Source organism: Varanus komodoensis, unplaced genomic scaffold (assembly GCF_004798865.1).
Source record: "Varanus komodoensis strain SLA01 unplaced genomic scaffold, ASM479886v1 scaffold24, whole genome shotgun sequence".
NCBI lineage: Eukaryota > Metazoa > Chordata > Lepidosauria > Squamata > Varanidae > Varanus > Varanus komodoensis.
In genome coordinates, this window is record NW_025335641.1 from 15,820,394 (window position 1) to 15,846,685 (window position 26,292).

The 26,292-nt window shown below is 37.7% G+C and overlaps 2 protein-coding genes across 3 annotated transcripts in view; one reads left to right on the forward strand and one right to left on the reverse strand.

The window, feature by feature from the left end:
• STXBP3 (syntaxin binding protein 3) overlaps positions 1–4,583 on the forward strand; it is a 29,663-nt gene extending 25,080 nt beyond the window's left edge. Inside the window, exon 19 of the mRNA XM_044432388.1 lies at positions 3,707–4,583. Coding sequence (XP_044288323.1) covers positions 3,707–3,804 — 98 coding nt within the window. The 3' untranslated portion in view covers positions 3,805–4,583. The remainder of the gene's footprint in view (positions 1–3,706) is intronic.
• Positions 4,584–5,558: 975 nt separating this feature from the next.
• On the reverse strand, positions 5,559–26,149 carry AKNAD1 (AKNA domain containing 1). 2 transcript variants are annotated; one of them, XM_044432573.1, is made up of 18 exons: positions 26,126–26,149; positions 20,297–21,408; positions 19,261–19,320; positions 18,562–18,703; positions 18,275–18,420; positions 18,116–18,175; positions 17,035–17,168; positions 14,712–14,868; positions 13,804–13,955; positions 12,733–12,814; positions 12,430–12,503; positions 9,940–10,043; positions 9,707–9,842; positions 9,388–9,488; positions 8,394–8,510; positions 7,903–7,987; positions 7,472–7,619; positions 5,559–5,906 (listed from the first exon to the last, which is right to left on the reverse strand). In XM_044432573.1, exons 2-18 carry the CDS (start codon positions 21,290–21,292, stop codon positions 5,766–5,768), a joined length of 2,835 nt encoding a protein of 944 aa, XP_044288508.1. In that variant the 5' UTR covers positions 21,293–21,408; positions 26,126–26,149; the 3' UTR covers positions 5,559–5,765. The 2 variants fall into 2 exon arrangements, with proteins under 2 accessions (XP_044288508.1, XP_044288507.1); XM_044432572.1 differs by lacking the exon at positions 26,126–26,149 and adding an exon at positions 22,329–22,423.
• Positions 26,150–26,292: the final 143 nt, after the last annotated feature.

The following is a 26,292-nucleotide window of genomic DNA, read 5'->3' on the forward strand; positions in this document are numbered from 1 at the left end:
TTTTGGAAGTTGGGACATGTGGAGAGTCTAAAGCAGCCTTTTCCAACCTTGCTCCCTCTAGAACAGCAGTGAGTAACGTGTCTCTCTCCATCTATTTGGTCTATATCTCCCATCATCCATGGCGGCTAGAGCTGATAGAGGAGTTGGAGGAGCACAGGTTCCTCACTTCTGCTCTAGATGTTTATGCTCTTATTCCCATCATTCCAAACAGTCCCTAAATATGGAGCTACTTTCAGGTTCTTTCAATCTGGTGTATGAAAAATTAAAGTTCCCTTTAACTGGGTCTGCCTAATACTTTTATGTAATTTAGTTAAGCCAGCTGAAGTCCAATGAGTATGTTAATGCCCATCTGAAAGACCATGACTACATTGTATGACTGTGTGTTTCTTCAGTAATGTAAGGAAGCTGGGGTCATACGGCTTTCCCAAAGTTGGACTAGGAGGCAGATCTAGGAACTGAAAATGTGGCCAGGATGACCCAGTATGATCCTGAAATTCTGTGTGTAGCAGAGTCATTTGGAGATAGATAAGGGGAGTAGTCTTTCAGCAACTACCATACTGCTGCAAGATGTATTGGGCCTAAAATAGCAATCATTGGTAAATGACACTGTAACAAACCTATTAGATGGAGCATTAAGGAAGTCTTAATACGTCTTTCTTGAATCTAGTAACCATAGACTTCGTATGATGTTTTCAAAAGCTTGTACTATGAGGAAAAAAATAAATTCTTTTCTCATAATGTTAACACATGTCTATCATGCGTCTGTGCCTTAGTCTTCCCCACCCCCCAAGTTAAAAAGCACTGTCCCTTTCAATCTTTCCTTTTACAGTACTTCTTTTAGAGAGTAATCTTGTGGACCCTGCCCTAACGCAGGCAGCATCTGAAGGCTGATTTGCTTGTTCAGAGTCCCAGTTCAGAGGTTGGAGACAGTGCCATTCCATCACCCTTTCCTGTCAGCACAAAAGCATTCCAGTTGCTCTCCAGAAGGTAGAAAAGGTGTCTTGGTAAAGGGGAGGACCCTAGAAAGGCCAGAATATAAGGTACCATGATGCTTGTCTGGCCTCCCCACCCCCAAGACACCCCATTTAGATGAGGAAAAAAGTCAGTTGACTGACAGATGTAGGCCACCAAGAGGCAAATACCACCTCCACTGCTCTTCTCAGTCTGCATAGGATGCCCATAATCAATCCTCCAAGCAAAAATTCCTTGTGGGCATTACAGTTGGATTGTCCCTTTCTTGTACCAGTTGCAATGCATATCTATTTGAAATGGGGAAAGTAGAATTGTGTCCAGTATTCTTATGCAGGTACGATAGATAATAAAGCAGTATATCTTCCGTTACTCTTCAACTCCATTTTAGTGCTTTTCAGTTAGTCTGCTGTTTTCTGTGTGCTGCTGCACACTAGTTGACTCTGTAAATGACCGAAATATTTTCTTGGTCGTCAGACAATTTAAACTGTGAGTGAGTAGGATTGTTGTGTCTTGCTCTACCCCATCTCTCCCTCCGTCACTGTTAATCAAAATTCATGTGGCATTCTGTTGTCTGCTCACTCAGTTTTTGATCTTTTTGGAGCTGTTTAATTTGCTTGGAATTTAGATCCCTGAATAATTTGGTGTCTCATACATATTTTTCCATCTCATTTTCAAAATTATTTTATCTTCGTGCTGGTTGCAGTACAGCCAGCACTGAGATGCCTGCACTGTTTGCTTTGCTCTGTTGTGAGAGCTGCACATTAGTTCAGCTTCTTGGTCTCCGTGCATCACATGTATGGGTTCTACGCATGTGCAGGGCCTCATTGGGAAACTTCCAAAACTGAGTAATTTTGATGGGGGCCCCTTATTGTCAAGGACACATGTCTGCAGCAGGTTCCCACTCATTCCCTCACTTCCTCTTTGATTCCCATTGTGGTACCTTGGAGTAGCTCCTGATCTCTTTGAGACATCAATTCTGATTATGCTAAGTTTTTTTTACTTGTCACTCAGTATATATATATCATTTCTTTTTGTTCTCTAGTTCCTATTCCTTTATATGATGCGGGATCACCTTCTTTGGAAGGCCATCTTGCACAAATGTATTACATGTATAAATTTCACTGATGGGATTGTCTCTTTTCTTCTTTGCCTAAAAGAGGCTCATACTGTTGTACCCTCTGACTTGGATCCTGAACCTCCTCAATGAGGACCAGGGCCAGATCTGACATCTGGATTGTGACTGACTGCATGGCATCTCATTAGTCACAGCCAGTTATCAATTGGAGCAAACAACCCTCTACCAGGCTTTCTATGGTTCAATTTGGCAAGTTTGCCTCTACTGCAGGAATGGATCTGTTTACCTGCTGAATCAGTCACCTTTAATTGTCCTCTTGTTCTAGAGTGGTTTAAAATTGTTGTCCTTCCAAGCTCACCTCAACACTATTTTTGCTTCCCATATCCCCATCCAAAGCTGTACATTTTTAATGCTTTGTTTCTGCAATTTCTTTGGAGAATTCGGAAACTCACCCTACCTGTTCCTTCATATTGACCAGGTTTCCACGATTTTGAAGGCATTTTCTGCAAAGCTGTCCAAACCTTAGCCATACTGCCCTAAATCCTGTCTCCTAGCCATTATGTCACCCCATAGAGCCAATTGTTTTTTCTTCTCTATTTCAATGGCTTTCATTGGCACTGTCCCTTTATCTTCTGTCTGTCCTGAGGCCGTGGTTTGTTTGTTTCCACAAAACTGAGGGAATGAACTGAAATTCATTGCTAACATATATGTGAAATGGTAGCAGGAGGGGTTCCCAGCAAAAATTCCTTATCTCTGGAATCTTCCCAAACAAAGGCCCATGCAGCTGCAGGTCCGTATGTGCACTGATGACCACAGTTATAGGTGAGCAACCTGTCTTTCCTTCTCGATGCCTCCTATACTTTGAACAAGCCTATCAGTCCATAACATTATAATGGGAAAGGTTTGGTTTTCTTAGGAGTCTTATTTTTCCAGTGAAATTTTGACAATCTATGTAGATGACACACATGTACTTACTTAAAAAAAACCTAGAGGGCAGGCAAAATTTTCTTTGTGAAAGCTATCCTGAGTAAGGCTTGTTCTTTTGTCAAGTGATAGAAATAATTATAAGATTTTAGGCTGACATTCTTTTCATTCTGTTGGGGTATAATCTGTCAACTATGCTGTTGCCATAAATTTAGTATAATGTATTTGACATCTGATGAAACATTATATAATGTTTTGTGCCTCCTAAAAACCTGGAGTGTTCCACAAAGTCTCTGTTGTCAGATCTGATCCTGGCATGAGCTATTGTAGCTGAATTCTGCTTACTGGTCTAGTAGCAATGTTTATTGAAAACTGTGTTGTTAGTATTATTTACATCATTGCTGATTACAGTAGGACAACTGTAGCTACAACATTTAGCCATACCGTCCACAAATGTAATTCTCATTGAGATGCTCTAAATCAGGAAGAGTGAACATTGACCTCATTGCCTTCCGTTTCTGTGCCTGCTTGTAAATAACTAGGATGTGCAAGTCCAAATTACTGCATGGCTTCTACTCCATGTCTGTGAAGTAACTATTTTTTAAAAAGTTTTGAGAACACAGTACATTCTGTACATAGGAACAAATTCATATTGTTACTTTAAAATCCAATAGCTTAATTCATGTTAATGATCACCATGCCTTCAAGTTTGCATCTTTTTTTCTTTTATACCAGGTTCCACTCACGTTGTGACACCTAGACGTCTACTGGATGATGTAAAAGCACTTACTGTAACAAAAGCAAAGGATAGTGTATATTTTAAAGAAGAATAGAATTAGAATATATGACAGTTTTCTGCTGTGCTTAACTTAAACATATTAAGAAAGAACATGTAATATAAATACTATGGACGCAATCTACCCCAGGTTAAGGGAGCTAAGTGCCATTGATTTCAGTAGGAGAATTACATGTTTAATTTTCTCACTGAAAGCAATTGTACTTAAAGCACTCATCTTGAACTGGTTTGTACCTGTGTACATATTTTATATTTCAGTATTATATTTGGGACTGTTTTTATAATTTGAAAACTGCCTTTCCTTCTGGGGTTGGAAGCTGAAGAAGGTAAGAATGAGAAAGTGTATGTAACAGCTTGTGTTTTATTGTAATGTGCTTGGTTATAGATGCCATTTTGCTGTGAAATGTTCAGTGTAGAGAATGTTTGCCACTGCAACGTACAATGCTGGGATTTGGGAAATGTGCTTGTATATATGCTTACACTTTTCAGTAATAATACATAAACTTTCTATCTTATAAACATGTTCATTTCTAAAGATAACATTATAGAAAGACCATGAACTTAAAAGTATAGAACAAAAGTTGTAAATATAGATGTATAGCACCATTTCACTACTGCAATATGTAGACCAACGAAACATGCAACTTTTAAGAATTCACTGGAAGTAGATCGTAATGATGTGGAAAAGATATTTTTTTCCTGGAACAAAAACTTGATTAGGTGTGTCTGGGATTGCATGGATTTTTCAAGGGCATTTGGGTAGTTATTCATGGAAATAATAGGCATTTTACCATCAATAAAGAACTTTTGAAGAAATGTTTTTCATTCCTTGTTTTTCTAATTGAAAGAAAGCTTTGAAAGAAATTTCAGGGCTGATTTTATTTCCTCCTTTTTATTTCCTCCTACAGCTTGTGCCATTGATAATTGCAAGCCTCTGAATTTGAAGGCTTATGAGTATGCTCCTGAAAGCCAGGAAGCAATGGAAGGAGTCTGTCTCCCTGCTCAAACTTAGCTTGATCGCTATTACAGCCATCTACATGCAGTACTTCAGATAGGAGAATACGTCATATCCTGGTGGGCCTGGTCTCTCTTCTCTGACCCCTTAAACTTCGCAGAGGTCACTTTTCCAGCCTTGGAGAAGCAGCCAGTGCATTTCCTTCCATGCCAGGTGCAGGTGCAAGGCGGGGGAGGGAGCAGATTCCCAGCTTCAAGGTGCCTCCAGTCTCAGATCTGAGATCTGAAGAATCCTGCCCACCCTCCTATGCTGTTTATGAATCACAGGATCTCTCTGTAACTTTTTCACTGAGATCTTGCAAACATGTACCCCTTCTCTCTCCCTCTAATGGGTGTAGCGAGTGGCATGAATGTGAGTTAGGGCTAGTCAAATATTTTTAGACAGTTCAGAGGTGAGCAGTACTGTTTATCTGATCAGCTTTATTGGATTACTTATACTACAACATGGACATTTATAGGAATATAATATTGGAGAATGCATGGTTCCTAATTTGCAAGCCAGAGGAGCATACAAATGATGACTACAGTACCCAGAAATGTATCTGAGTTGTTTTTGAGGTCATAGTGTAGTGGACTGAGTAATGGACTAGAACGTGAAGCTCACTGGGTGACTCATGCTCAGCCTATCCTACCTGTGAGGATAAAATTGAGTAGAGGAGGAAAATTCTGTAAGCCACCTTGAGTTCCTCAAAAGAAAAAGGTGGGCTATAAATGGAATGAATTAATATGAACAGAATACAGTATGAAAGTGATGCAGAGAACACACAGAGAAATGATGATGCAGCATTACTCCTGGGACAAGAATAAACTTGTAGTCAATATGTGAATAGAATCCCATGTAGTATCATTCTTACTGATCTTTTATTTAATAATAATAATAAAAGATCATAATATTTCCTTCAAGGAAAAGTCTTTCTTTAATTTTTTCCTCGTGTAACTTTCTTTTTCAGATAAAGTTTTATCAGTTTCACAACACATTCAGATTTAGTACTGGCTAGCTGTACTGGCGAATGTCTGAATTTTGGCCTTGGCTAAATCTTCTGAGATAACTTGCATCATGTGCTCTGTAGTTTTCTTCAAGTTGTTTGCGGTTTGGATAACATGGTCCAGAGAAGAGTTTAATATCTGTTAATTACCAAAAAAATAAATAAATTTTAATTGCATGTTACAAAACTCATCACACATTTAAAAGAAGGGGAAAGCAAAAACATGTTACAGGTTTATTTCTTGGATAAGATTTAGAAAGATTCATACCACTAATTACATGTTAGGAATTTCTACAAAATTCCATATAGTAAAACATACTGTTAGAAATAATTATCCATCAACAGGCATCCCAAATATCCATATTTATTAAACTTTAAATAGCATCTAAAGACCACCCATTCCAAAATTGAAAGTTTCATTAAATCCATTGCATTAGCAAACATTATCCTTCTAATTTTGTGCCAGCTTTTTAGCTAAGGACATGGAAGATTCATTAATGTTGGCCTTGTGTTAAATTCCAAGAGATAGGTAAGTAGTTAAGAACATTTGTATTACTGAAATATTAAAGAAGCACCTTTTTCTGAATTATCTTCTTAAAAGGAAGCTGCTACTGAGCATTGCTGAAACATTGGAAGCTAGTGTAGTGTAATGGTTAAGAGTGCTGGACTGGGTTTTGAGTCTGGGTTCTTGATCAACTTTCACTTAACCATTTGTGATACACCCTTTGGGAGAAATGTTCCTAAATAAGTAATAAACTCTGCACAAAAATCTAAATTGCCTCCCGTCATTTAATAGAGTAGCCAGATAATTATCGAAAGACGTGGATCATCTACATCATCTACATCAAAACTGTGACAGATGGCTGAAGTTCTGAACTAAGCAACAGATGATCACCAGCATAAAGAATAGGCTTATATTTTAAAGTGTTACAATTGTAACAAAAACCTATTTAACAACTTTTATCTTAGTGGTCTCCGGCTTTTTTGGACTTGTGTGCACATGGGAGATTGAGAATCGTGGCCACCAACACTAAATGCCTAATTGGGATTACTGCTTTGGCATCTATCTGGCATGTCTATAGATCTAAGGCTTCACCCTCTTCAGCTAAAAAGGATTATTTCATGTCTGTTGCACACTGCAACAGCTCTTTGATAAGGGATTATTTAATTCGGCTAATTGCTGGCAGTGTAATAAACATAAAGTGCTGTCCAGTAACTGCTGCTTTTGAGATTTTTGCAGAGATAACACTTTATACTGGGAAAGTCTTCAATATTCACCAATGTACACATGCGTTCATATTTTCCTGCTCCATGGAAGTTAACAAACAGAAGAACTGGATTCTATGCTTGCTTTTGGCAATTAAGTTTGACAATACAAAATTGAAATGATAAACACTCCTATACATGCAGTGTTTTTGATGTATGAACAAGTAGCATATGGATGGCAACTTCCATTGGATACTACTTTGGATTTTTGGTCTGCTTTTGTTGAAGCTTATATAACCCCTGGAAAGTTGTACACATTTTGTGCAATTCCATATACATATACTGAACAGTGGAAACAAATATAATTCAAATGCTGCATTGGAGACCCATTTTATTAAGCAAATGGTCCAACTTCTTATATTTTTAATTACTGTCAAATCTTTTATTAAATGCTGAACAATATGGCTCTTGTATATACAGGGGCCCCTCCCCTCTTACCATTGTATTTGTGTCATCACTCTGCCTGTATCTTGGGTTACATGCTGACTTCTTTCCATAGATGTTTCTACTAGCAAGGTACTGTGGTGAAAGCATAATGGTATCTTGTGTTCTCGAGTAACGAGTTTGGGGAATATATAGTTTTTGTCTAGAAAGTAACAAGGAATCTACATAATTATTTCATACTGAACAGAACAAAAATTTACAGGGGAAAAATACATTTCCACTTAACAATTCTAAATTTACATTAGATTGTTCCTATGGACCTTAGTACATAGAAAGTTCTTATGGACCTAAGTGCTCAATCAAAACTTACAAGAATTTTTGAAGGTCCTAGAATTCTAATGTTGCTGTAAACGGGAGGGAACGCTTACTGGTCTGTATGTAAAGTGGTTTGGTGCAAAATATTTAAAACTGATGATGGTTGTTACCTGTCACATAGTCTGTCTATAAATTCTTCTGGTTGTTTATTTGTACTAATCCTTTGAAGGACAATCTTTTTCTTCTGTGCAGAAGCTGAAATAATTTGAAGGTGATATATTATTAAATAGGCTCAATTCCAAGCATTAAAGGCTTGAGACATAACAATTGATATCTTTTAATTAATTCCCTTTAATTAAGAGTTATTCTTTGAAGGAAATAGTCCTTTGCTAGGGGACTGCCACCAACAACTGGGTGAGAGGCCAAAAGTTCCAGGTCTGTGACTGAAGTCCTAGACTGTAGAGCCCGATCATTTTCCTTATTTGTAAAATAATGGGACAGTCCACCCAAACCTGACTCTAAAGATGCATTCATTGTACATAGGTGACATCCTCATTCAATTTGGCTGCTTTTGAGCCAGCAAGCAACTTGTGCACTCCAATGGTTACAATTGGGTGTTAGTTATTCTTAAAAAAATAGTCAACAACAACTCCTCCTCTACCTTTATTTTGTTCTTTGGGATCCTCTCGCAGTGGTTGATGAGTTTTAAGCCTCTGTTCCTGGCTTGCACTTGAATTGTCTAGTTGGTCACAGAATGACGTGTCTTCTGTATTGCTACCTAAGAGTCCCATCCCCCCCGCAACCAGCACCACACAGACATGTTAAGACAAACATATTGACCTTAAAATAAGATTATTTAATCCTTGCATGATTTTGTCAAAATTTATAACTACTGTCAAGCAAACAACAGGTATAGTCATTGATCTGTATTACTAGAAGTCAGTAGCCACATAACCGTGACACAACCTTTGCTGCTACACTTCCACTGGACAGAAAGGCAAGCGCTCTATTCATGTTAAAACTAAAGAAAGTTCAAAGTCAATGAGTGACTTCTTCACCAGCACAGAAGTGGCTGCTTTTGGCTGAGGCCACAGAGTACGTGGATTCATTAATATACATGTGAAAATGCAGCACAGAAGAAGCTATGCTGGATCCAGTGGTTCTACTACAGCAACATTTTTGCAGCTTGCAGAAACCCTGTTTTCATCCTCATAAAAGCAGGACATCCAATGCTTTTTGTTTCTGATGCATAATTTATTACGATTTCATTAGACTAAGTTTTGCTTGTGCTAGTTGTAAACAGTTGCGCAAGCACTAGTGAAACAATGCCCCCACAACCCAATTATTTATAGCCTTTGAAAAAATACATCAAGAGCTAGTGCAATATATTTTAATTATTTTTTTAAAATGTTAAATTTATTTGCACATGATCAGTTTACCCAGTAGTGAAAAAAATACAGTTTTCACTTGTTTGGGTCTCTTTCTTCTGTTTTGATCTCATTCAGGTTTGAATTCTGCTGAGGCTGAGGCCCAGGACAAATTAAACTTTGACTGAATTACACTGAAATGACAATAGATTATTTTAATCTTTAGTAGGGATGCTTTGCAGTTATAAAAAAATAAGCTCTCTAATTAATATTGCTAAAATAAATTACCTGAGTAATCTAAATCCACTGCTGTTCCTTTTGAGAAGACTGAGAATCTTTCATAGTCTGACTTTCCTCTGTTTGTCTTCTTGTGTTCTATATTTGTATTTCTACATTGAAAATAAAAATATGGCAAAATGATTTAACTGAATGTTAACAGCAAACAGGGATGCAATTAACAGAGGAATCCTTTACATGCCTGCTCAGAAATAAAAATTACTGATTCAATAGATTGGTTCTCATGCGAGAACAGGCATTGCACTATGTAAATGCACTGTGAATGTTTGTCCCTTAAATTGATAAGAATATCCATCCAATTTGTACTAACCTGCTGGAAGAACAGAAGCATGCTTGTTTTCTTGATAACTGTATTTTCAACATAGGATGGATAATAATATTATGTTCCTTTACAGAATTTTCCAACTTCTCAAAAAAACAGTGATCTGCAGAATAAGCTATGCTTCCTTTAAAAAAAAATACAGGGGAAAAGGTTAATTAGTGGATGACTTCTGTTAGAATAGTTTCACTTGTTAACACATATATTTGCTTATCTTGCTTTACCCTGTTCTTTCATTTCAGTGCTACCAACTGTGTTGGGTTCTTGATGGTTGGTGTTTTGGGGACTGGCTGGAGGTGGAGATCTCATTTCCCAATAGCATAAATTCCTGATGGGGAAAAAACGGGCACAATGCATGTCAGATGGAATCAGTAGTTATGGAATGGGAATAACAACTTCAACCATCTCCTTGTTTGCTGATTTCAATAGTCAGCTTTTGACATATATCTACAATCATGTAGACTAAAGCTCTCTAGAAAGCTGATACTCTATCTAATGAGCTAAAGAATTATTCTAAACTTTTGCTACCTTGATGCCAATTCATCTTACAAAATACCCTGAAAACATATGATTAATAATGTTATCTAAATGTATCAAAATGTTATCAAGTTAAAAATCCAAAAAATGCCATAATTTGATAAACCTACATTATGTATAGTCAAATAAAACACCCCTGAATAAAACTACTTCATGTCTTCTCTTAGATGGATTTTTTCCTAAGCTAAAATCCCAAACAGTTAAACATCTATCATTTCCTTATTTTGATTCAATTGTTTCCTCACTATTTCTCACCTTACCCCATCCTTAGCCTTCTATCTCTCCCATCCTAGCCGCTAGTCCACCTATTTCTCTTCCTCCCACCTCTCTATCCCTCTGTCTGCCTGCCTGCCTGCCTATCTATTTAAAACTTCTGTATCTCGTCCTATACATGAAAGTATCAGGACGGTCCAACAACAAAGACAAAGTATCACATCTATAATAAAAGCCCAATTAAAATAAGAATTAGATCTTAAAATAATGAGAAATTAAAAAGATTTATTGAGTAGAATAAAGTGTCAGTGTCAGGCATACTTCTCTGGGGAGCTTGTTCCACAACTGGGGCACCACCATGGAGAAAGCCCTTTTCCAGGTAGTTACCCTCCTAATCTCCTTCAGAGAAGGCTCCTGAAGAAGGACCTCCAGCCCAAATCTTAGGGGGTAGGCAGGTACATAGGGAAGGAAATGCTCCTTCAGATAACCAGGCCCTAAACTGTTTAGGGCTTTATAGGTTATCACCAACACCTTAAATTGAGCCTGGACTTCAATTGGTAGCCAGTGTAGATGGTAAAGGACTGGTGTTGTGTGTGCATATCTGCCGGTCCCTGTTAACATCCTGGCTTCTCTATTTTGGATCAACTGAAATATTTTTACTCCCTGTCTCACTCTTTATCTTACCTCTACCCCTTTTGAATTGCTATTTTCCCCTCTCCCAGCTGCTAGCCTTGCTATTGTCCCTCACACTCCTCTTTTGACAAATGAGGCCTCATGGCATGATTAGCCACATTCTTGTGAATGCTATTTTGTGCTGGCATCCACAGCAGTTTCCCAAATTTCCAACTGTGTCCATGGTCCAAAAAGATGGAAACACTTGATGTGGGTTGTAGTTTAGCTCTAACTTGTTATTTCCACTGTTCCCTTGCATTCTTACTTACAGAGTGTTGCCCTCACCAGCATAACAATTGCACACTTGTGCTTCAAGACAGGCTATATGCACCTCATAATTCAGCAAATTTAAAGTGGTGGTAATTCTATATTAAGAGTCAATTATTTCATATAAGGAATATGAGCAATCCCAGTTTCAGGGAGCAGGATTATATGCTTGTTGTATTGTCAGTTGTGTTTCACACAATTGCCACTATTAGCTAGTAACGTGGGAAGTCTGAGCGTCGAAGAATTGAGGTCTTTGAATTGTGGTGCTGGAGGAGACTCCTGCAAGTCCCTTGGACTGCAAGGTGATCAAACCGGTCAGTCTTAGAGGAGATCAACCCTGACTGCTCTTTAGAAGGCCAGATACTGAAGATGAAACTCAAATACTTTGGCCACCTAATGAGAAGGAAGGACTCCCTGGAGAAGAGCCTAATGCTGGGAACAATTGACAAAAGAAGAAGGGGATGGCAGAGGATGAGGTGGCTAGATGGAGTCACTGAAGCAGTCGGTGTGAGCTTAAGCAGACTCCGGGGGATGGTGGAGGACAGGAAGGCCTGAAGGAATGTTGTTCATGGGGTCGTGATGGGTCAGACACGACTTCATAACTAACAACAGCAACAATGTGGGAAGTTGAGGTCAGAAATGAATTTGATGTGGTGTGCGCTAACATCTTCTAAAACAGCCTTTACCTTTTGCAAAGTAGGCATATGAATTTGAAAGGATAACCTTAGTAGATATTTTATTCAAACTATAAGGCAACCAATGATGTTCAAAAGTTTGTACTGATATTCTTTAAAAACATATTTGTTCATATTGAACAGAAGTTGTTTTAATTTTAAGGAGGAAGGGCCAAAGAGAGGGAGGGTCACTGCCAAAAAAATGCTGACTGAAACTTGTTTAAGACTTCGCAAAAGCCTGACGCTAGCCTTGTTGAACACATAGTACAAAGATTTTACATTGGGCAGAATCAAGGATTAAAAGAAATTGATATGTGATCTAGTTCTGAACCTCTGATATTGGAAACTTACCTATCTGTGTTTTCTTGATCATTGTTACCACTCTGATTTGTTGTAAGTGCTCTGTGGGACTGCAGCTCTTCAGCCTTTTTGTTAGGTGAAAAGAAGCAATGCTGTATTACAAAACAGGACACGCTATGTTTACATAGGGCTGCATGACTTACTTTGATAGCGCCCATTTAAGTACTATACAAAACCCATCACATGTATCTGAATGATAGCAGTTTACTGCAATTTAAGCATTGTGGCAGGCTTGAAAACCTACCTGTGTTAAAGAAAGATGATAAACACTAATTAAAATATCAAATCACTTACATGGATAGATTCCTTATTTACTGACTTCTCTAGAGATTCTTCCATTTTTTTACAGGAGCTTTTCTTTTGTAGCTCTGGCTGGCTAAGGAGAAAACAAAATGTGTCTTCAACAGCAATGTAACTAACTTCTTAATTAATGTTATGGCTCATACAATTGAAAAAAAATATTTATATATTCTCCAAATCAATAAACAGTTGTTTGTGGGTGTTGCAAATCTGAAGGTATAGCAGATTAAGCTGGTATAAAGAGGGAGAAGGAAGACAAAATATGTAGTTTATATTACATTACTCAGTCTTATATCTCATATTTATAGAGTTGGTTCAACATCTGCAGTTTCAAATAAATATTTCCCAAGGTGATTTATATGGAAATGTCTGACTGCCATCAGTTGGACTTGTGTCTACATAACAGCCACAATCTAAAGAATAGAACCCATTCTGTGAGCCTGAGAGAGTTTACACGGTGTATAGGCAAACTATCAAAAATAGCCCTTTAGATATTAGTCAGTGCATTTAGACTTGGACTGTTAGATCAGGTTTGCTTGAATTTGCTAATGGCAAAGGCCACAGGCCTATGCACTCTCTTCTTCCATATAGCTTCTCTTCCAGTTTGCAGCTTAATGTTCATCATTATTTTCTGAGCCTTCTGAGTGGGAACATTATGCTGAGCACTTAGCCTCTCAACTAGAGATGTTAACCAATGCTATACTGTGTTGGGAATTTCCTTTCCCTCCTGCATCCCATCTATCCCCTGCATCCATCTTCTCCCATATCAACTCCAGGAGATTATCTTGGGTAGCTGCAGGGGAAGGAGTTCTAGTTCAGTCAACTAGTGATCTCTGTTCTGTTTCCAGAAAAACACCATTTGATGCAATCTCAGAAGCGGAAATAAACATACCCATTCTGGTTGGGAGGGCAAGCATTAATAATTGCTTGTCAATTTATGAAAAAGTTGTGTGCAAACCTATGTTATCCTTCATGCCTGTCACTAAACCATGGTTCAAAATATTGCCTGAAATGCTTTTAATTTCATAATCCTTTACAAAAGTTACTGTGAGACTTAATACTTACTCCTGATGGCAGGTGCCATCCCTTCCAGCTTGGTTACATTGTTCAGGTATCTTCTGTGAAGTTCTATTCTCTCCATACTTCCCAGTCTTAAAAACATTCATGCCCATAGCACTCTTATGTGAATACTCACAAATATTTGAAATTGCTGGATTCTGTGTAAAAGAACCACATGGGAGATGGAGCATGCACAGTGTATGACCTACTTAAGAATTTCTAAATTCATAGCAATTATACAGCTGTAGTGTGCTGAATTTTTCTATGTACCACAGTCAAAGTTTATTCATTCGCCTGTTTCATCTGCAAAATCAACTGGGCATGGCATAGCTAGCCAAAAGCTCTGGATCACTGAGAAATAGTGTGCTTCTTTCTTTTGTTTGAAGAGAAAGACTCAATTTTGGGGGGTAAACCTTCAATTCATTCAAAGGAATCCACTATCAACATTGCAGTGTCTACTATATATCTAAAACTCAAAAATAATTCTTTCCTAATTCTTCCTCTAAACTGAAGAGGGTTGTAATCAACACATCTGGAGAGCACCAGTGTGGAGAAGGCCACTTTAGAAGGAGAATGGGAAAGCTGCATCATTTTTTCTGACAGCACAATATTTCACACTTATCAATACCAAAGATTCATAAGACAGGCTTTTTCTTATTGAGCAATTTGAATTGAATCCAGTCCCATTTTCCCTTATTACTTTCTAAGACTAGAAGGCAGAAAAAATACAATTTTTGAAATAAAAGAAAACCAGAAAAATCAGAGAAGGAATTGTAATATTCTTGAGTAGTACTGCCCTAATGACACTATTACCAAATTTTGTGAATGTACTGTACTAATATAACAACACTACCATGAAAAAGAGTACGTGAGATACCAAGGTCAGACTTTTCTACTAGAGTTTAACAGAGTACCTCAGAACAGTTTGAATAGGAGGATGACACCGATTCACAGGGTGTGCATGAAGATGATGCCACAAAAGTTGAAAAATGTGGATTGTAAGTCTTATCAATTTTCTCTTTCATATCTTCAAGTAGCATCCCAAGCTTAAATATTTCTCCCTCAAGTTTTCTAAATCCAATTACAAAATACCAGATTATATAACATGTACAGTGTATGTCATGATACCTCTTCCATTCATTATAACGTTAAGGATACAATAGGGTGGGAAGGTACATTGCATATCAGAAATTAAAATATTTTAATTTAAAATACTTAATGTTTAATATTTTCTGAACACTGTGATGTTGAATTACATAATTTTTGCAGTGATTTCAAAAACATGTGCTGGGGGCCAGATTCAAAGCAGCTCCTCTGCCAAATATGTACATAAAATCAAGAAGCAATGCTGGAGGCTCTATCACAGAGGTTTTTGGCATTTCAGATCAGATACAAATAGAAGAGGGCTCTGTGTGGTTTCACACATCAAACATCAATTAACATTCACATCTGCACTGAGACAGATGTGAAAGAGCACTATTTTCTGTCCTATACTAGACTACAAAAGCAAAATTTCAATGTACATATATTCCTGCAAAAGCTATGTCTCACTCTGTAAAGATCACTGGTTTGCCTGCCTGAACCTACCTGTTCTCCACAGCATATAATAAACAGCTGGGCTTGTTTCTGATCTCAAGCTAGGAAGGATTTGCAAGAAAGAACGATGACAGCACTGTCACCAAGTCAGTTCCTGTGAACTTTGGAACTAGGGTCATTAGTGCCGTAGGAAATATGCTGCTTACATTGCATTGCACAGCAAAAAAAAAAAGACTGCCAACTTTTTCTGAACAATGTCCTGGAAATCTATTTATTTATTTAAAACATTTGTATGCTGCCCAATTGCACCACAGTATCTCTGGGTGGGTCACAACCACGAGCTAAAAACACAATAAAAACATCATAAAACCAGTAACACATTAAAACAATAAAATACAGCAAAACATACAAAACAAAGGTCTATGACAGTTAGTTATTAAAATGTTTTTTAAAATGGAAGGACTTTGCCCAGCGCCAAAACGAAAGCAAGGAAGGCACCAGGCGGAATCTCCTTGGGGAGAGCATTCCAAATATGGAAAGCGGCTGCAGAAAAGGCCTTCCTCCTAGCGGCCATCCCTCTCACCTAAGCCATTTAGGGCTTTAAAGCCGTTCAGATGATTCAACATCTCTCCATTACATATCCCACAGACATTAGCAGCCTAATTCCAAAAGCACAAATAATCTGTTTGCTTTACACTATAGAAAAAAAGAGAGGGTGAATTAAGACCCTGGACCACTTCATACTGCATTTGCAAATACTTCTGCTTCCACAAGCTTCCTCACCCCAGCTTCTGTCCGCCTTCCCATATGTGTGAGAGTCTTCACCCTCCATACTTCCTCTCCACATAAGAAATAATGTGGGGGTTTTAATTTTCATAGAAGTCCTACACAGTGATTTTTGTAACATACACTGCAACCTATCATTTATTTAAAACATGTTTATCCCATCTAATGTCTGAGATGGATCTCTCTCTAAAAAACATAAAAACACAATATTCCACACACATACAAAAACACCCACACCCAGTAAAATCCAATGAGCCATTAGCCATTAAAATACTGGATGAAAGAAAGGTTTTGGCTTGGTACCAAAATAAAGTGTCAGCACCAGGCACACCTCTCTTGGGAGCAGGTTCCATAGTGGGGTCACTATCACAGGAAAGGCCATTCCCAGGGTAGCCACTCTTCCTAGCATCTTTCAGAGAGGGCTCCTAGAGAAACCTCAGCAGAAGAGCTCAAAGTTTGGGCAGGTATATATCAAAAAAGACCTTCCTTCAGATATCCAGGCTCTAAACCATTTAGGACTTTATACATCAATGTCAATACCTTAATCTTGCCTGGACTTCAATGGGTAACCAGTAAAGATGATATAGGACTGGTATTATGTGGTCTCATCTGCCAGTCCTAGTAAGCAGCCTCGTGGCTCTGTTCTGTACCAATTGGAAGTATCCAGACAGTTTTCACGAGTAGCCCCACACGGAGCACATTACAATAGTTAAATGTGGAGGTTGCCAGAGTATGAATTACTGTTGCTAGGCTCTGCCTATACATGCTTCTCTCTGGGAGTAAGCCCCAGTGAACTTAGCTGGACTTACTTCTGGTTAAGCATGTATAAGACCCGAGTGTTAAGAACATGGTAAATACACATTTATTAATGTCTATAATATTACTGTATTTTACTTAAAAAGTTAAAAACTTGACCTGTCAGGATCGAATTCTTTGACATAAGTTGATCGGTACTCATGATTCTGGAGCTGTAAAGCACAATGTTTCTCCTTTGTGTCTAAGTAATTCTGTTCCAGTTGATCCAGTTGCTCTTTTAAAAGCATTAAAAGCTTCACAAATAAAACATAGCAAATATGTATGTCTTGCCTATTATTTGATAATTTTACTATAAACAATGTGATTATTCAGTGCTGTCCTTAAATTATCCTTAGCTTCAACAGAAACAAGGTAATACAAACACAATATTAAACAATATTAGATTACATTGACCTTTTAAACTGAGCCCTAGTTCTAGATGCTGTCAAAGGAAAGGCAGCTGCTACATGTGACAGATGAAACAAATTATTTAAAGAGAATTATAATTCTGCCATTTTTAAAGTCAAGGAATGTCTGCTCTGTTTAACTGAATTCTTATTTGAACCTCTTCTGTAAGCGCATTGTGTGCAGATCAAGTTCCTAACCTGTTAGCTGTGGCTTCAGTGGAACATGGGGAACCGCCATACAAGAAATGTGGAAATGGAACTGCCCATTCTGCACAGGAAGGCACATGGGGTCAGGCAAATTCTGTATGAATGCTGACACATTTCTGTCTGCAGCACCATTGCTGGACTGGGGTGTATGTTCAAATAAATGTCCTCAATTCCATTCAGGAAAATTCCCATAATGTTGGAAGCCATTTTTGAGCTACCATTTTCTTTGTGTATAGTTGTGCTCAGAGAGCTACTTCATGAAATATTATGTATAATATTACTCCTTCATATAATCTGGGATAAGGAATATTATTTATCATAAAATAAGTTGAATAATGATTAACTTGTTTCATTTTTTTCAACAGGAATTAAGTTTAGCTAACTTAGACAAGATCATAAGTAAACAACCTGGTGACAGCAGGTGTTTTGGACTCCATATGCCTGACCCAGCACATCTTATGCTCATGTATTATGAGAATTGTATTCCAATATATCCTTATATCTAATCTAGTTTCAATAGCACTACAGGAAAATAGGATTTTTTTAATCTAAAAAAGGACCACACACAAACACACACACACATTTACCTGATGGCATTCTTGCACTGGCAATGCATCCTGGGTCACACATTTGGAAAATATTTCCACCTGTAAGAGAAAGGAATGCATTTCATTTCAGCTTTCAGATGTCACTATTAAAAAGGAGGCTAAGTTCCATGTGTTTAAAATAGAAATATTTCGTATTACTTTTGCCTTCAGCTCTTCTGACCGTTCTTTTAGCATCTGAGAAAGCTTTTCTTCTTCTGTTACTTTGTGCAGCAGAGAAGTTACAGATGATTGCCTTGCCTTATCAGCCATGGGTAAGGGTGAAACTGTTATTCTGGAATTTGATTCTAGAAAGTAGAATGGAGAAAAGGATTACAGAACACTCGGAGATCTGTACACTATTTCCTTGGCTAGACAATGGACTATAGAGAAAAACTGCAAACAGGTAAAGTATCAGTCTAATTATCTGGCTAGCCCATTTGAATTACCTGAAAGAGGCAACACAGAGAAACCAGGCATGGGTTTCACTGGAACAGTTATAGGAGAAACTGCAGATATTTCAGAAGATACTCTGGCACCTTGTGTTTCAACACCAAGTGTGGATGTATAGGAATTTGAGCAAGGAAGTTTCTGTTAAAATATACGAAAGCTCAAATAAGTAGAAAATTAACGACCACAATGAAAACATCCACTTGTTTCTTTCTTCCTGCTCCTTCACTGCTCCAGAGTCAGCCATCACAAATAACTTGGTCACATTAGACACATTTTGAAACTTTATTACATACACACACACACAATCAGTCTCATCTAAGAACACGTGGAACTGCACAACCGTCCAAGAAGGTGATATTAGTGACCAACTGAATGTTACAATCTTTGTGGGTTCAAAGAGAATTTCTTTAGAGATGGCTTTATGATTGCCTCTTTTAAGTGGGCTGGGATTTTCCTACCAACTCCTCAATGAGGCATTAGTTACTTTTGGATACAGTCAGTCATACCTTTTTACATTTAACAATCAAGGGTAAGTATAACGGAAAAGAGTGGTAGCTGTACATCTCCAAGTACTTCAGGTCATAATAACGGAAAGTCACCTCACTGACTATGACTAAACTGTACATTAAGCTTCAAAGAGAAAATATCTGGGTCTCCTAAATAATACATCTGGTATCTTATCGTGGAAGACTTACCTTAGCATTAAATCTTAGTTGATCAATAAGATTCTGAGCTTCTGCTTGTTTTGTCAGCATCTATTATTTTAATATATGTTAATTATTTAGTATATTAAAGAGAAAAAAATACATGGACAGTTAAAATTTGACATTGTCTGTATATCTTTCTTATAGCCACTGGCTGAGCTGTCACTAATTAATGTTCTAACTGCTCGGTATACTTCTGTATTTAACAACATATTACTAAATTGCTAAATGTGTATAGAAAAAAAGCAGAGTTCAGTAAGTAATCCTTGCAGAGGGACTAGGCTCAGGCAGTATTGGATACACAGGGAGCCAGATGCTGGATACAATGGGAAGTCTGGAAAGGTGGGAAACTAGAAGCATGGCTGAAAGGAAGAATTCATAGATATTGTGCTTATCTTTAGAAGATGCCAGGAGTGAAGAGGAGGCCCACAGCCAAATCCTGCTGTGAGGGTGGTATTGCAGGAGATAATGGCTTTAATTATTTGTGTGTTCACAGCTGCTTCTCCTCCTTCTCAGCCTCCTGTAATCTCTGAAAACTGACTAAGCAGAGGGATCAGGAGGCTGCAGATAGAGTGGGGATCAGCAAAAAACTGTGATTAGTATAGCATGAATAGAAGTATCTTTTCAATTGCATTAGGGATCAGTAGGATCCCACCCCATGAACAGATTCTTCAGTACAATTCTAGTATAAGAGTTCAAAATCCTTATTAAAGCAATACTTTTGTTAGGGTAAGTACAAGTCACAAAGTAACATACAAGATATAACGTACATATTAAATAGCTCAAAAGGCTTACTCAATAAGAAAATTTCAGACTTCAGCCACAGATGATTTAATCAAGATAATTTTTCCTGACATGTAACTGAAGTTAACAAAAGTTTAAATTGGCCTTCTACCTGTGTCTGGAAACCTAAGACAACAGAGATCAGTGGTTTACCGATCTCAGAGCTTCTACAGAGGTTTTAGCAGACATAAAGTTATATTCCATGACAACGCAAATTATATATAAGCAACCATCTTATATCTACCTCTAGCTGTTGGTCAAGTTCAGCTCTGCTCATTTCCGGTTCATGCTTCTTGATTGCAGCAGATTCCAAAGAATTCACTAAAACATCACCCACTGTTGCTGAGTTACTAAGCACATTTGGGGAAGAGTTGGTTCTTTTAATTATAGGGTTTGTGTTATTTCCTTTGGGTATTTTGACTTTTGGAGCAACCTTAGAGAAATCAGGAAGTCGATAATGAACCTGTCGTTGACCATATTTGGGATTATGAAAAGATCCTGTTGTTTCCAGAAAATATTTTTGATCTTGGTACTTTTCTTTTGGGGATGGGATATAATTGAATTTTTCATCCATTACATGGTTTTTCTGAGTTGAAAAAATTGGATTATCTTGTTTGTAGTCTTTTCTATCACAGCTGGGATTAGTACTCTCCTCTACTGCAAAGTACTTATCTTTGATCAAATCCCAATTTTTGTCAACTGATTCACTTTTTATTTCTCTTTCAAGATTTTGCTTGCGTTCTTCCTGTAGTGAATATATCTTTGTGCTTTCTGAAATAGTAATCTGATTTAGTATAGTTTCATCAAAACTTTCTGTATATGATATCTCTGGGATTGTTTCAGAATCAATTAGGTGGCATGGATTAGATAATTCTTCTTTGGGAAAATGACGTAAAAGGACATCTGAAATCTTTGAGTTGGATAATTTTTCATTTTTTCCTGAACTTTTAACATTCTTATATTGTAATTCCCTTTCTGTTGTTAAGGTAAATTCCATATCATTTTTCTTTGGCAATAACACCAGATTTATTTTCTTTCGAGGCAGTTGTGCCTTGCAGTCTGATATTTCTTTTGAATGATTGCTAATATGAGATGTGAAAAAACTTTGAAAAGCACCTTCTACAGAAGGAAAATCTTCCACATTTTGTGAATCACAATCGAGCTGATATCTATTTTGTAGATCTCCATCATAAGGCAAATTTTCCTGCTCCTCATCAGTATTGTCTTCAGAGTAAAGCATACCATAAAATATATTATTCACTTAGTTTTCATACAGTCAGGCTCTCCTTACCTATAATACATGCTCATTATATTTTGATCATATTCCACATCTCAAAGAATGTTGGTATTCAAATTCTGTAAGAGTTGAAATAACATTCACATTTTTAATATACCTGTACTATTGATAAGAACACAACTAAATCCGTAAATATTCCTTCTGCTCACCCTTTCAAAACTTTCAGTGACCTATTTTACATATTTCTTCCTTTATTTACTACATTTATTTCCCACTTTTTCTTACAACAAGCTTGAAGTACCTTATAGAATTCTCCTCTTGCTGCTCTCAATCCCACAACAACCCTGTGAGGTAGGTTGGGCTGAGGGTCTTTGACTAGCTCCATGGCTGAGTAGGGACTAGAACTCACAATGCCTGAGTCCCAGTCCCACTCTTTTAACCACAACCCCACACTGGCTCTTACATTTGATATGCACTACATATACTATACTATGAAAAGCCTATGGAATTATCCAAACTTCTAGCCTTCTGTGAAGAAAAATTATATTCACAGCCTATATTAGCACAGATAATTTACTCTTGATTGCTTTGCAGTTAAGTTGTTAATGGGCAGAATAATATGCTAATAATATTTATAGAGATATTATTTGGTATTTAAATTTGAAAGCAAATATTTAACATATATGAGTTTCTATTAACATGGTGAAAATTTATGGAATTACTCAGGGCTGTCTTGATGGGCACTTGCCTGTGGGCCCCATACTAATCTGTGTATGTTAACCCTTGGAAAATTGGAAAACTTCCAAAATTAACAGTAGTTGTAGTTGTTGTAGGGGCCCCAGTACACTGCTTTGCCTGGGGCCCATAAGGCTGTTAAGACGGCCTTGGAATTTCTCTTTTCCTTGTGATAAAGGCACTGAACTAAATGGGCTATTAATTCATGCTCCATTTATCTAAATGGAAAATTCCTTGACCGCATAACATTTACAGCTTTTATGGAAGTTAGATTAAGGAAATTAATAGAAATAATATTTCCTACCTCTTCTTGTCCCTGTGCTCCCAGAGGATGGGGAAAGAGTTCCAACAATGTGATAATGTGTAGAAAGCTGTCGGGGGAGTTTGGAATAGAATGCTTTCCTTATATAAAATTCCCTAGGCTAACTCATCTTAGAATCCAAGTTTGACTCTAATTTCCCCTCTTCTCTGGCAGCCCATCCCAATTCATCAGAGAGGGTTTTGAGGGATACAGAAGAGATCACAGGAGAGAAAGGGGCAGAGAATTTCCTCCTATGATCTACCTGAAGTTATCATTTTGGGATCCAAGTTAGTATTCTTAAAACAAATAGGGAGTGAGCCATGAAACATTAGGAGGAACTTTAGTAGAAACAATGTGCAGAAATTCTACAAATAAACTTCACTTTATATGGTATATATTTTATAGTTTTTATGCTTAATGTTAATCCATAATGGTTTAAATCCAGCCGCATTTAATTCAGTAGGTTCTACAGAACTCAGTGGGGCCCAAGACTAAGCAAAGTCTAAATATCTGGAAGTACGCTGGAAATACTATATTAAGATTGCCATCCTATATACAGTATATTTACCTGTAAGCACCACTGAACCCAATAGGGCTGAGTAGACATGCAAGGAGTTGCACCAGTACTTTATACAAACTTATCAGCAACATATTCCCACTAATTTTGCTTGGCTACTGAAACAAACTTCCATGACAACATTGCTAAAGTCTGAATTGTTTCTGAGTCCCTGCTATGCATGCTCTGGTATTTGTGACAAAAACAACTGTCAAACAAACTTTAAACACTACACCCAAAAATTGTTATTTCAGGATACACTTCTTCCACATAACCCTCCCTTGTAATAAACATTCAGGTAACAAAATACCATTATCTCTTTCATTACATTTACAGAAAACAGAAATAATTAAATTGATAATGCTCATTTACACTTACATATCAACGGAAAATGTTCCATTAATTTTCTAAGCAACCTGTATGGTTATAGCAATTTAGCTAAAAATAGCTAAAATTCTCACATGGCTTTTGGTTGTCTACTACCAAGCAGTTTAAACTCCCAAAAAGATACAGAGTCTCTGTTCCACAACTGATGGATTGTATTACATCAGCTGAAACGCTATACTGAAGGTAGCAACCCTGGAATAGCACAGTATCTTTATAACTGCAACCACACACCTTGTTATTTCTTATTCTAGTTTTATCCTACTATTGTTCTGTGGGATCACAAAGGAATATAGAGTAACAAATAATTTTCTGTCCCCAGTGGAAAAGTCAAACTGAAACTATTCTTACTTTTCAACCAACTTTTGTTTTTCATGATATCACTGAAACTGTATTTAGAACTGGATCTTGGATTTCTTAACACTTGATGCCTTTAAAGTCATAAACATGTTTATTCCACCTGCACTGTAGGGACTTTTAATTATTTATATGGGAAGGTGCATGCAAGTTAATTATTTACTATTACCATGGCCACCATGTAGAACTGCCTCTGAAGATCAAGATGCAAACTTTGCATCTTGAAACTTTTATTGATTAGAGCAGCAATTTCCAGGAAAGGTAGTTAGTCTAAGTTAGGTGGAAGTTGCAAAGAAATGAGATCATGGTGCATTCCTGCCAACATTTGAAAATCCCCAAAGATATTTTTTCACAATTATCATATTGTGTATATTGGGATTTGGAGGGGAGTTACGTTCAATGTTAGTCTTATATGCACTCACTGAACTGACTAGGGCTGAAGCTAGACTAACTTTGGCAACAACTCAAAAGCCGGTCATGTGCCTGTGCATGTCCAAGCAGAAGTTTTCTCTGCAAGATCCTGTACACTAAGGAAATCATTACAGAGCCAGACTGTTCCCTCTCACTAGTCTATGAAAGGAAGTGGAATTTTTGTTTCTGTTATTAAAATTTGTAGCTGGTACAAAGTTATGCTGGTGTTAGAAAGCGTGAATAACCTCATTGGGCCTACCTATGGGGTGCAAAGGACTAACCCACTAACCTTCCATGGTTAGTGGGTTCAAGGCCCTTTCAACTGACTCCACTGAAGCTACTGCACAAAAGGTCCTTTTGTGCCAACAATTAGGATTCTGAATCCTAAAGTTGGTGGTCTCTTTATATTTACCACTGAAGAAGTGACAGTTGGAGCAATGAATGTAGAAACAGTTGTGAGATATACTATGTCAATATCAATAATTTAGCTTCCAAAGAAGTATGCATAAGACATCTAGAACTTCTTTAGTTTTTTGTAGTGCCATGTTTATGATTATGCAACTGTGTACTTGATAAAGGAAATACAGCAAAGGTGTTTTCAAATGCATTTGTTATGGATGCATTGTCAGGGAGCTGGAATTTGTGGTTGCTCCATCAAATACTGACAAATGCAGAGTTTGCTGCATAATGTGAAATGGTATTATGCATATGCTGACTGCTCTGAACTAATCTGTTACAAATTTAAACTTACAGATTTAGTTACAAATTTGAACTAACTGTTAACATTATTAACAGTTTGAATTATATAGTTCTGGAAATGCACTGCATGAAATGGTAGTTGTGCAGTGCATGGAGGCTTAGTATTCACACATCCCACTATGTGTAAGCACTTTAGAAATACAATGTATCCACCTCTCAGACAGATTTAAGTTAGAGACAGGAAGCAGATTGGGGAGCTGAACAAAACATTAATACAATATCCTTTAAAAACAAAAATAGTAGTAGCAATTTAACTGGGGAGAGAAAACAGTGACTGCATTAAACAGAATTGGAGTGAAAAATACACTGAAATATTTCACAGTACAAGTCTGCTTAGTAGTACTCCTAGGTAAATTGATATACGTAAGTAATAAATAACTGAACCCAGAAACATTCCTTGGAATCCTTAAAAAGATGTTGAGTCACTTATTTTTGCTCTGAAAGAATGCCCAAACCACATTTACTTGAAGATGAGTACGTAAGTTCATCTGTTAGTGCTTGATTTGTGGAGAAAGGGTGACTGCATGTCCCACAAGGATAGGAGGCGGCTGGTGTCAGGCGGCTGAGAGACCTGCTGAACATGTTCTAAGTGTCATCAGCTGCATCACATTCCACATGTATTACTGCTGTTATCCTATGCCAAGCATTTTTCTGAGGTGTTGTGCCACAGTAGTGGATTTTCTAATGGCATCACATCTGCTGAGTGAAAATTATGGGTGTATTCCCATCTCCACCCCTTCCTTTATGAACATATTATTACCAAGACCTGCAGGCAGGTAATTACAATTATCCTATATTGCCTCTCCCTTTTTCTGGTCCTACCAGCTTTGTAAACGTCCCTTAGACTAATTCAAAGGGAAAAGAGGGCCGTAATTGAAACTTTTGCTGTTTTTACCCACTGTCCAGACCAAGACCTCATAAACTGACTGACCTTTACGGCCAGTACGGAAACGGGTGCCTGTTAAGAGCTGCTGCAACCCTAAGACACAAGACACCACGAAAGAGGAATCGTGGCTTTAGATTGTATTACTCTCCTCAGACTTCTGGGAAGTCTTCCTCTCCAAGGGAGGACACAACCTGTACAGTATCAGGTTATCATACAAAAGAAGAAAAATCAGTGTTCAAGTTTATTGTGGATTAATCCGAATCACGACCTGTGCTATCCCCTATTTCAACGTACACTCCAGAGGCATCACTCCGAACATTGCAAGGAGGAATTGAACCACATTAGGCAGCTCTCTGCATATACCCCAACTGACAACCTCAGTCATAAATACAACTCCCCTCACTTTCTCCAGGAAGAGGGGGGAAACTACGGAAAGAACAGCCTCACCACACTATACTCTTTTTCCGCCATCCAATCCTGCCCCAAGTGAGAGGTCACGTGACTACCAGCCTCTATTAAGGCAACAGAGGGACGGGGCAGGGCCAATCCACTTCATTCTCGTCCTCGGCTTCTCATTGGTCAGTGCGAAAGATGCAGGGGGGGGCGTCCGCGTC

Bases quoted from the DNA above. Each gene is read 5' to 3' on its own strand.
- AKNAD1 (XM_044432573.1), bottom strand. From the start codon at position 21,292: ATGCTTTACTCTGAAGACAATACTGATGAGGAGCAGGAAAATTTGCCT. The intron at 9,843-9,939 runs GTAAAGCAAGAT...TTTTTTTTAAAG, and splicing joins CACTGAAATGAAAGAACAGG to GAAGCATAGCTTATTCTGCA. The intron at 9,489-9,706 runs GTTAGTACAAAT...TTTTCAATGTAG, and splicing joins TGCTTCTGTTCTTCCAGCAG to AAATACAAATATAGAACACA.